This window comes from Notamacropus eugenii, chromosome 2 (genome assembly GCF_028372415.1).
Source record: "Notamacropus eugenii isolate mMacEug1 chromosome 2, mMacEug1.pri_v2, whole genome shotgun sequence".
In the NCBI taxonomy this organism is placed as follows: domain Eukaryota; kingdom Metazoa; phylum Chordata; class Mammalia; order Diprotodontia; family Macropodidae; genus Notamacropus; species Notamacropus eugenii.
In genome coordinates, this window is record NC_092873.1 from 445,088,972 (window position 1) to 445,101,157 (window position 12,186).

Genomic DNA, 12,186 nt, shown 5'->3' on the forward strand with positions numbered 1-12,186 from the left:
CACCCTCCCAACCCTTCCAAGGTTTACAACCTTGATATAATCCTTAGCTTCCCATTCTCTCTCTCTGATCAGTTTCCAAATCTTCTCATTTTTACCTTCACAATATCTCTTGTAGACTCACTAATTAATGTGGTTTCATCAGCACTGAGTAATTGTGATGCACCATAAGTTTTGGACCATAACTAGCTTTCAGGGAATCATAAAAGTGCTTTGGATTGATAAGGACATGATCCTAGAGAGATGGGCTGAATACGTCCATAGTGTTCTCGACAGACCACCATCAGTCAATACTGAGGCCATTGACCATTTACCTCAAGTTGAAGTCAATCCCTCTTTAGCTGAACTTTCAACTGTAAAAGAGGTTTTGAGGGCCATTAGGATCCTTTCATATGGCAAAGCACTTGGTGCTGATTCTATTTCAGCTGAGATTTACAAGGTAGGGGGACCATTACTTATACAAAAGCTAACTGAATTTTTTCAGGTAATACGGCAAGAGGAGGTTATCCTTCAGGAGTTCAAGGATGTCTCCATTGTCCATCTCTATAAGGGTAAAGGGAATAGATTGTCCTGTGACAATCATAAGGGGGTCTCTCTCTTAGTCAGTGCTGGCAAAATTCTTGGTAGAATCCTCCTTAATAGGTTGATCCTTCACCTGGAAGGTGGGTATGTATCTAAGAGACAGTGTGGTTTCAGAAATGACCGAGGAATAGTCGATACGGTGTTTGTTGCCCAACAACTCCAGGAGAAATGCCAGAAGCAGAAAAGATGTCTGTGCACAACATTTGTGGATCTGACCAAGGCCTTTGACACTGTTAGTCATGAGGACTTATGGAAAATTATGCCAAAATTTGGATGTCCAGAGAAGTCCATCAATATTGTATGTCAATTTCATGATGGCATGTTTCCCCGGGTTCTGGATAATTGACAAAGCTCTCGTGCCTTCCCAGTCACCAATGGAGTGAAACAGGGCTGTGTACTCGCTCCCATGCTTTTTATAATGAGGTTTTCAGCCATGTTGACAAATGCTTTCAATGAGGATGAACAAGGTATCAAAGTCAACTGCCATACTGCTGGTAAGTTCTTTAATTTGAAAAGGTTACAAGCCAAGACCAAAGTAGAGGGAGTGCTGGTGCATGATTTTCTGTTTGCAGATGATTGTGCCCTCAATGAAGCCTCTGAAGCTGAGATGCAACAAAGTATGGATCAATTCTCTGTTGCCTGTGCTAATTTTGGACTAATAATTAACACCAAGAAAACATAGGTGCTCCATCAGGCACAACCATACCATCCATATATGGAACCATCAGTTACAGCAAATAGAGTTTTGAATGCTGTGGATAAGTTCACTTACCTTGATAGTGTACTTTCCAGGGATGTACACATTGACAATGAGTTTGATGCATGCATTGCCAGAGGTAGCTCAGTGTTTGCGAAACTCCAGAGAAAGGTTTGAGAAAGAAGAGATATTAGACTAACTACCAAAATGAAGGTCTACAGAGCCGTTGTGCTAATCTCATTGTTCTGTGCTTCTGAAACATGGACAGTCTACTAGTGCCATGCCAGGAAACTGCATTGCTTCCATCTGAACTGTCTTAGGAAGATTCTGAGGATCACCTGGCATGATAAGGTACCAGACACTGAAGTCCTTGCTTGAGCTCAACTGCCAAGTATTCAAACTATGCTTCAGACAGCACAACTCTGATGAGCTGGCCATGTTGTTCAATTGCAAAAAGCACGCTTACCAAAAAGACTATTTTATGGAGAACTTGCATGGGGCAGGCAATCCCATGGTGGCCAGAAGAAACGATACAAGGACACTCTCATGGCCTCTCTCAAGAACTTTAGATTTGACTGTGCAACATGGGAGACAGTGGCACAGGACCACTCAGCATGTGTGCCCACATAATAAAAGGTGCTGTGCTCTTTGAGTAAAGCAGAATTGAGACAGCACAAAGTAAACTTAGGATGTGCAAATTTGGGATATCCAACTCAAATATTCAAATGAACTATCTGCGCCCAACCTGTGGTAGAGTATCCTGAGCTCATATTGGTCTGATCAACCACAGTTGGACACATTGAAATTTACTTTACAATGGCGATGTCATTTTGGTCCTCTTCGAAGATGAAGGACAACAACCAACCAATGAACCATCTCTTGTAGACATTCCCTTCTCTTTACTCACATAACTACTATCCTATTTTAGGCACTTTTCACTTCTCAAAGGAGCCATTTGATTGGTCTCCCTACTTCCCCATTTTAATCCAATCTGGACAGAATACCAAAATAATTTTCCTTGAATGTAGCTCTGAGCCTCTGTACTCAACAACATACAGTGACTCCATATTACCTTCAGGATCAAATATAAAATGATTTGCTTAGCATTTACTATATTTCACAACCCCTACTTTTCTAGTCTTTTTATACTTCACTTCACATACTACCCTACCTGCTATTTTTTATATTTCTTGTTGGCCATTTGCTATTGTATAAGTAACAAAAAAAATTATTTATTTTTTTCTTTTTTAGTTCAGTTTTTTCAACATTTGCTTTTTTAAGATTTTTGAGTTCTAAATTTTCCACTCCCCTTCTCTGCAAAACAGTATGCAATCTGATATTCTACTAATTCCAGGGTTGGCCCTCTATTACCATGTCTCATTGACTTAAAAAAGAAATGCAATAATAAAATGTTTTTTATTCTACAAGTCACATATATATATATACATATATATATATATATATAGTTTTATTGCTTTATAATCAAGATTTATTACCCTATATTTGAGTTGTCATTGGGATAAAATAAGTTTAGTTTTATTTCAGACAGCTCTTTTGTAACCAACTATTAATCAAAACCTATGTTACTATAACTAGAAATATAAGAACTCTAAAACATATTATTGAAAATAGGCTATGTTAGAAAATATTTTAAAATTACAATACTATCTGTGTGAATATTAAATTATTTTGTGTGAATTTCTTCATCTTTTAACACAATGATGAATAACTAATGCCTACTAAAGGTATTCACTTCCATGTTTTTGTCTTTATTTACTGTAGTATTTGTGGAATTCAGCATCTTGAGCGAGCAGGGAAGAAACTGACTCTCTTTGACTCCCTTTATTTCTGCATTGTGACCTTTTCTACTGTGGGCTTTGGGGATGTCACACCTGAGACAGCGCTCTCCAAGCTTTTCGTTGTCATTATGATCTGTGTTGCCCTTGTAGTCTTACCCATACAGGTGAAACCCAATTCTCTTATGTTTTATGGAGTTGTGTAAATTGTTATAATGCTTCACATTTTATTTATTCTAAAAGTTTTACTAAGAAATATAGGGCTTTGTTTTATCTGGCCAAATAGTGAAGGCCTAAAAAGTGTTGTCATATCTAATAATTGAAACAATGATAGATGATAATGTCTTTCGTCATTCAATAATACCAATAAAATCTATATTTACTTTTCAGGAGCAAGAAACTTCCCATTTTGATAGCGTTTTCAAAAAATCTTTTACATCCTATAAAAAATGTGGAATTTAATAGGTCCTTGGGATAAATTAACAACTTTTGAAAATATTATTACATCTGTTTCCCCAAAAAAGGAAAACAAAAATGGGTGAAAGAAATTCATGCTACAAGCTTTGTATTCGCAAACATTTCAATTTTTATAATTTTCAGTAAATGAAATGTAACCTTGAATAAAATATTCATATATTATCCTTCAAAAGGTCAATAATAAATATTAGACAGTAAACTGTCCTTAGTATCAGGAAGACCTTGTTTAAGTTCTGTCTCTGACAAGTATTGGCTATTCAATACTGGGGAAGTCACTTGTAGGCCAGTTACCTACAGTGTAAGTATATACTAAACCTCTCATGGTCCCAAGCAACTTTCTAAAAGTCAAGGTTATGAACAAGTATTTGTAAACATGGCTTCCTCAGTGAGAATGCCCTACTCCAATGAAATGAGATGCCTTGTCTGAAACCAAACTTACAAAAATGATAGCAATTAATGTCTGGCTTGGACCTGAGGAAGGGTGAGAAGGAAAGGGAATATTTACGGAAATAAAAATGAAGACATCGTAGATCATCTCTACAAATCAGGAAGAATATATCTCTTCTCTGTATGAATGTAGTGCGCCTGTGGAAATCTCTGCTATTGCCTTGTGCCTTACACCTGTATAGCAGGGTTTGAGCTGGGCAGAATCATGCTGGAACAAGCCACTGGCACTTACAAATTCAATTTTACAACCCCAGTGAATTGGTGTAGTTTACCTACACTTTAAGTTTATATAGGAGAGTTCTTCCTAACCCTTTCATTCCCTTCATTTCCTTGAGAAGTAGAGAAGTAAGGAAAGAGTGGGATCTTCTGGTTATTCAGTAGCTAGAATATGGCTGTATATAATGTTGAGTATCTCTTGTAGACAGATATGAGTTACATATACACGGAAAATATGGGAGGATTCAGAGATTTTCCTTTTGATACTGTCCAAAATGCTAGAGTCAATGCAAATAATCAAATGGAAAGTCAAGTTCAATATTTTAATATTTGCAATCCTTCTGTTCACTGTGCCAGGTTGTATACTGGCATGATTTTTCTTATTACATTTTGGCATCATATAATATCATTCACGATGCAGCTAAGTGGCATAGTGGATAGAGTGCCAGACCTAGAGTCGTGAAGACTCATCATCCTGAATTCAAATTTGGTGTCAAACATTTACTAGCTGTATGACACTGGGTAAGTCACTTAATCCTGTTTGCCTCAGCTCTAAAATGAGCTGGAGAAGGAAGTTGCAAACCATTCTAGTATCTTTGCCAAGAAAATCCCAAATGGGGTCACAAAGAGTCAAACATGATGGATAAATGACTCAACAGCAATAGCATTCAATAAGAGCAATCATGCCAGTCTACAACCTACTGCAGTGAATAGATTGATGCCCTTGATTAGTAAGACCAGAGTTTAAATTCTGCTGCTGACAGTTAATTAGCTGTATCACCAAAAACAAGTCCATTAACTGCACACAGTATTTCCAAACAACTCTTCAAGAAAATAAGTTAAAGACAAGTTGCCCATTTACAACGTGGGGTGACTTTCCATACAAGAAGTATCCTAAAGTGATGAAATCACAAGTCCAGATAGAAAAAAAACAAAACAAACCAAGCAATAACCACTCTCCTGAAGAAAAAAACCAACCAACCAATAAACTACAGCAAAAATGTGGGGTTTTGTTTGAGCCTAAATATGTGAGAATAGTATTTGAGCCAAAGATCATATTTACTCACTCATCGGTTTTCATGTGAAAGCAACATTGTTAAAAGGCAACAAGGATAACTCAAATTTCAAGAATTTCCATTTAAGAGAGGATAAACAGAATGAAACACTAAATGCATTACACTGATCTATATTTCAAACCTGACATTCTTTATTCATATGTGAAAATTCTTTCTAGTTTGAACAGCTGGCCTTTTTGTGGATGGAAAGACAGAAGTCTGGTGGAAACTACAGTCGTCACAGAGCTCAGACAGAGAAGCATGTTGTCCTGTGTGTTAGCTCCCTGAAGATTGATTTACTTATGGATTTTTTAAATGAGTTTTATGCTCATCCAAGACTACAGGTACCTTTGACATAGAATACTTATTCTACTGGATTAAAAAAGTAAAATAATAAAAAATAAATTAGAAATTGATGCACTATGCCTTCTGGAAAGTTGTCATTTTTATGACTGAGTTTAGGAAGGAGTGAATAAAGACACTACAGTTATAATCAGTGGCACACATAAAATAATGCATCCATTCATTATATTTTATGCTGCCTTCTGTAACTAAAAAGATGAGACAGATGGAATTGTGCTATCATTACAAAGAAAGAGCTTTCTGTGAATTAAAAGTTGTCCCTTTCTCCCTAGATCAGGCATAAGTAATATTTTCATGAAACATTGAGTTTTAATATGCAATGATATAAACAGTGAAATTTGTTCCTGTTACTATCATCTGCTTATTTGAATTCTATGAAATTTTAATACATGTTGCTAAGGGAGAAATGTCAGGCAATTTGTACTTAGTCTTGGAAGAATGCAAGCCATATTTTTGTGATAGGGTGTTACCTGGAAGGTTGGTACTAACCACATGGGTTTAGGATATGTATAAAGCCAGAGTTAGAGCCACAAAGCTTCATGATTGTGTGTCTTTGGCTATGCAAATAGAGTTTAACCCTCCCTGTCACTGTGGCTGTAACACATGACAACTTTCCTTTTCTGTTGAGGGCTCCTTAAATTTCATTTTAAATGAAATTAAATTTTAAATTTAAATTAAATTAAATTTAAATTAAATTTCAAATTAAAAATATAATATGGAGGTTTAGCATCAATGAATACTGATGAATTTGAGTAGTGTTAACTGGTTAATACCAAGAGATAAAGACACCTTTGTTAAAATGTGAACACAATTCACAGTAGAAGATCTATGAGTTCAGAACTTTGTGAAATATTTCTCTTTTTTAACAGTTTTGTTTATAAGTGTTAAGTAAAATTATGTAAATATTTGGGATATTATTCACATAATTATGTATTTGTTTGAAGAAATTCACATTTATTTTCTGTATTTTTTTCCTTGTCACATTCATGCTGGGAAATCTGCCAAGTATGCCCATGATGTACTGTAAAGAGGATCAATTGGGGGAGCAAAATAAAACCTGAGAGAGAGAGAGAGAGAGAGAGAGAGAGAGAGAGAGAGAGAGAGAATGAATTTTGCAAGTTAATATTTACAGAACCAGACCTCTAGAGAAAATCAGATAAATTTTCTTTTTTAATTCTAGGCAGTATCCACAAAGGCAGATTCTCTAAAAAGCCCTTGGTAGATGCAGACTAGAAAAAATAGGTGATCATTTATGTAGTGGACTGCTATTCCTATAGTTAGACCTGCTGGTTATTTGAATGTAGTGAATAAAACTAATCCCATAGTGATGAATTTATGCCATTTTAAGATATGAGACTATGTTACAATATATTGATTTATAGTGTTCTGTAATCATTTAATAATAGTTAACAAACAGGAATTTTTCATACATCATGAGATTTCAGTGCCCTATGTGTTCTGTTTAGCAACAGTGCCACTGGAAGTAGTAACATTCATAGCATAAGCTACATTCCTTTTTAGCTATGAAAATATTATCACATTGTCTTCTGAAATGATATCTTAATCCTTTCATATGAGGCAATATAATAACCCGCATTCTTAAAGTACTTTAGGATTTACAAAATACTTTGCACACATCAGCCCAATAAAGTTGTGTAAGTGTAATTATGTCCATTTTATAAGAGGAAACTAAACTAAATGGAGATTAAGTGATTGTCCCATGATCACACCTTTATTCTGCATTGGAGCAGGAATTCAAACCCCTCTCCTCAAATTCACATTTTCTGAGGCTTTTTTCTTCCTCATTTATAACTCTTTCAATAGGGTTTCTTAATCTGGGGTTTATGAACCCTTATTGGGTATGTGGATAGATTTCAGGGATTCTATGAACTTTGGGGAATCCCAAAATATCACTATTTTTATTAAAATCTAGGTAAAATTGAGCATTCTTTTCCATTATTAAAAAAAATTCATAAAGACTCATAGAGTTCATGACTTCCAAAGGGGTCCACACAAAAAGTTAAGAATGCTTATTTTAAAGACATTCTTGTCTCTTACTTTTACATCCTCTTACTTCTATTTGTTTTCCCCTTGTGCATTTTTTGGAATGACTACTTTTGCCCATGCATGGGATATAAGAAAACAAACACTGGTACTTATGTAGGGTTAAGGTCAAAAGATGAATGCAAAGCATATGCAACCTTGCCTTGGGTTATTTATTACTTTTGGCAGTAGGTATATGTTGAACAAGGAGATTCGCATGGAATTACCTATTGAGAAAACTAACCACAGTGTTATAGTTCTGGGCAAGTGGTGAGAGACATTTTCTATCAAATATATAGATAGAAAGATAACGTCTCTGTTTCTGTGTCAGTCTCTCTTCATGACTCTGTCCCAATCACTAATAATATGGAGATGAGTCAGATATATCATGTTTACATGAATAGAATGTCTTTCATTTACATTTTGTGACATTATAAAAGCACCTTCATTATAAAGATATCTTTTATCAGGATTTTCAATTTAACTAGTTCTCATTATTTAGAAAATTATTCCACCTAGATAGCACACACCAATTTTTTTTCTTCATGGACTTGCTTTATTTTTATTTTTGTCAGGATTATTATGTGGTAATTTTATGTCCGACTGAAATAGACGTTCAGGTTCGAAGAGTACTTCAGATTCCAATGTGGTCTCAAAGAGTCATCTATCTACAAGGTTCAGCCCTGAAAGATCAGGATCTACTGAGAGCAAAGTAAGTATTTTTTGATTTTTAACATTTTTCTTATCTATATTCAATCACCATTATGTGGTGCTGCTACCATTAGCCTGATCTTATTCATTGGAAAGTCTTTCATTTTTCTTAAGAATTATGTTCTATGCAATTCTAAAAGGGGTACCAGAACGTCCCAAGTTCTTATGTAACCCACCACAGAAACAGAGTGACATGTTTAATTGTATACATATTTGTCTGTCTGTTTGTTTTTGACCTCACAGCATAGTGATAGGAGAGGGAAATGGATTGGAACTGTGACTTCATTGATACAGAGAATTCCAAAGGGAGGAAAGTTCTATTGTTGTAGATTTGGACCTCAGAGTCTTAAACAAAGAACAAAAAAAAATATTACATAAAACACTGAGAAAGTCTTGCCCAGAGTGACTCAGTCAGTATATGTTACAGGTGGGATCTGAATTAAGGTCTTCCAGGTTCTGAGACCAGCTTCCTACCTACTACACGATATTGCCTCTCAAAGGCATAAAGTCTATAAAACGTAATAAAATTTTCAAATGCATTCAGATAGCTACTACATAAAAACATCCCTATAGCTTCTGCTACCCTTAAGTAGTCTTTAACCAGTCAACAGATATGTTCTAGTCCAAGAGTTTTAGGTCAAGATTCTAGATGTTTTGGCTCACTCTCAGTTCCTCCCCTCATCCTCACACTTTCCTTTCTCCCCTTCCACCTGACGATATATTTATGAAGCAAAAATAGGTATGATCTGAAAATTTTAACATCTACAAAGTCTGAAATTCACTGCAAACTTCCTTTCTCCATCTTATCCTTTTCTATTTAACAGATTTCAGTGTTGAAACTTTTGTTAAGTATTATAAAGGCTAAAACATTTATTGTCATATTGATAATCATTGTGAAATTTTCAAAATTAAAGTAGGATTCTGTTTTCCAATGAAGATGGAAGATTCTTCTTTTACCTCTCATCAGCCCCTGGCAATGCCATACAAGAAGAATCCTGAGTTTTTCAGATTATTTGTTAAAATACCTTCAAATCACTGAATATTTTAGCTCATCAAGGTTTTATTGAGCACCAAGTGTTTGATATTGAGATAAACATTTATATGGAATTAAAAAAATAAAAACAATATTGAACATTATTCAGGTCTACTTGGACTGTATTTTTGTCCAAATGCAGTCAGTGATGGGCTTGAATTCAAATCATGAGACCTCCAGAACAGTAAGAACCACAACATGGTAGCAAAGATAATTTTTATTAAATGGAAATAATCTCATGTTTATAGTCGAGGGAAGAGGCCCCAGTTAATTCCTTGCAAAACAGTCATCTATAGTTCCTTATTAGTTATGTTTCTCTGGATAATTCATTTAACATCTCTCAGCCTCAGTTTTCTCATCTACATGTGAGGATCACACTACATCATGTTTAAGAACCTTAGTTTTAAATGCTATATTACATATTAAATCCATGACGCATCATCAGTAGCTAGAGTCACCATATTGGAAACTTTTTTAGCAAGAAATACTGTTCCATAACAGTGGTTGTTCTGACAGTTGCTAGAGAGTTGTTTTTTGACAAGTCCTTTTGTAATTAAATACTTCTTCACTGTATCTTCTGGGAGGCACACTTCCTTGAGGCCAATGAAAAAAAAATCAAGAGGGAGTTCCAACTATTAGGATGACTTAGAAAACAAACACTGTTTCTTGCTCTCTTATGTTGGCACTCTGAGAGTTTGGCAGGAGCACTGAGGCTATTTTGGTTTGCTTACATAGTTTACCTTAATCAAAAGATTCTCTTAATGTTTCAACTATTCCTTGAAAGTGAAGTAAGGCATTTTGTAAGCATAATTAATATGCTTAATGATGCACTAAATTTAAATTGCTTTAGCAGTGTATGAGTGCATCAGGTGAGTTGATTATATTAAATATGATACCATGGTCCTGTAAAGAGAGAAATTGTTCCGGTTACTAACATCCACTCTTAGTTATTACTTTGATGCTTTTTGGAAACTGTATTAACTGGGGGATCATCTTCTAGGCCTTAATCTCATATTCTTAATCTCACACATATTCAATCAATTGCAAAATCTTGTTTCTATCTCTGCTGTCTTTTTGTTAATTTTCCCTTCTCTCTACTCACACAGACCCTTTGTAGTTCTGGTCCTTTTTAATCAGTTAGTCAAAAACATTTATTATGAATCTTCTATGTGCTAAACACTATGCTAAGTCCTGGGGCTACCAAAAAATACAAAAGCCAGTTCTCCTGCCTTCAAGAAATTTACAGTGTAATTAGGAAAATGATATGCAAACAATTCTGCATACACAATTCTGCATATACAAGATAAAATGTAGAGAATCAACAAATGGAAGGCACTAGTAGTAAGACAGATAAGAGAAAGGCTTCTTCTTGAAAGAGACATTTTAGATGGGTCTTAAAAGAATCTGAGAAGTGAGAAGGTTGAAACAAAGGAGAAAATTCTAAGCATTGGGAAGAGTACATGGGTGGGGGAAAATGGGGTATAAGAAGAATAAAAAGCCTGAGAAGGGGAAACACTTATAAAGGACTTCAAATGGCAATAAATATCATAATAAAATTATATTTTATACTATAGACTATAGGAAGCCCCTGGAGTTACTGAATAGGAGAGTGACGTGGTCAGAACTGGGCTTTATAAAGTCACTTTGACAGCTCAATGGAGCATAGATTGAAGTGGAGAGAGACTTAAGTCTGAAGCCAAGCAGCAGGTCATTGCAGTAGTATAGGTATGACATGATGAAAGCCTGTAATAAAGTGTTATAGGAGAGAAGGAGGATTATACAAAAGTTTCTGTGAAGGTAGAGTCGACAAGACTCAGAAATAGATCAGATATGTTCGATTAAGAGAGAGCAAACTGTTGAGGATGACAACCTAAGCTCTGAGTCTTGTTGATTGGGAGGGTGTTGGTACCCTCCATAGTAATGGGAAAACTAGGAAGAGAGGAAAGAAAATATTGAGTTCACTTTTAGACTTGTTGGGATTAAGATGTCTATATGGCATCCAATTTGAGCAACTCAATGAGCAGTTTGAAATATGCCTCTGGGATGGGGGTAATGAAGCCAAGATGGTGGAGAAAAGCCAGAAACTTGCCTAAACTCTCCCAAATTCCCCTCCAACTTTAAATAACACTTCAAAATGAATTTTGGAACAGCATAATCCTAGTTTTGCTGGATCAATTAGTTTCATATTTGACTTTATGACCTTACACCTTTCCCCATTCCAATCTATCCTCCATACATACAAATAGCAAAGTTATTTTTTTCCTAAAGTTTAATTCTGACCATGTCAACCTCTTATTCAATAAATTCTAACTGCTCCCTATTAACTTCAGAATTAAAAAAGAGGGGGGCAAAAACCAACTCATCAATCGATAAATGCCTGTAATTACTGTTTGGGATAAAATAAAAATGACATTTAGAACTCTTCACAAATTTGCCCTTCCCATCTTTCCAGTCTCCTAAAGGAGATAGCTGGTGGTATTGTTGATAGAATATCAGGAAGAAATGAGTTCAAATCTGACCTCACACTGACTAGCTGTGTGAACATGGGCAAGTCATTTAACCTCTGTCTTTCTCAGTTTTCTTAACTGTAAAATGGGCATATTAATATCAGCTACTTCTCAGGGTTGTTTTGAGGATCAAATGTGATAATATTTGTGACAAAGTGCTTAGCACAGTGCCTAGCACCTAGTAGGTGCCATATAAAAGCTATTTCCTTTCCTTTCTTCTTCTCCTATTATACGTTACACTGTAATCTATAGTCCATCCATG

The 12,186-nt window shown here is 35.4% G+C and overlaps 1 protein-coding gene across 8 annotated transcripts in view; it reads left to right on the top strand.

The window, feature by feature from the left end:
- KCNT2 (potassium sodium-activated channel subfamily T member 2) overlaps positions 1–12,186 on the top strand; it is a 528,526-nt gene that overhangs the window by 329,281 nt on the left and 187,059 nt on the right. For all 8 annotated transcript variants that reach the window (XM_072648322.1, XM_072648328.1, XM_072648323.1 and 5 more), the window contains exons 9-11: positions 3,059–3,239; positions 5,447–5,611; positions 8,249–8,385. In XM_072648322.1, the coding sequence (XP_072504423.1) occupies positions 3,059–3,239; positions 5,447–5,611; positions 8,249–8,385 (483 nt within the window). The remainder of the gene's footprint in view (positions 1–3,058; positions 3,240–5,446; positions 5,612–8,248; positions 8,386–12,186) is intronic.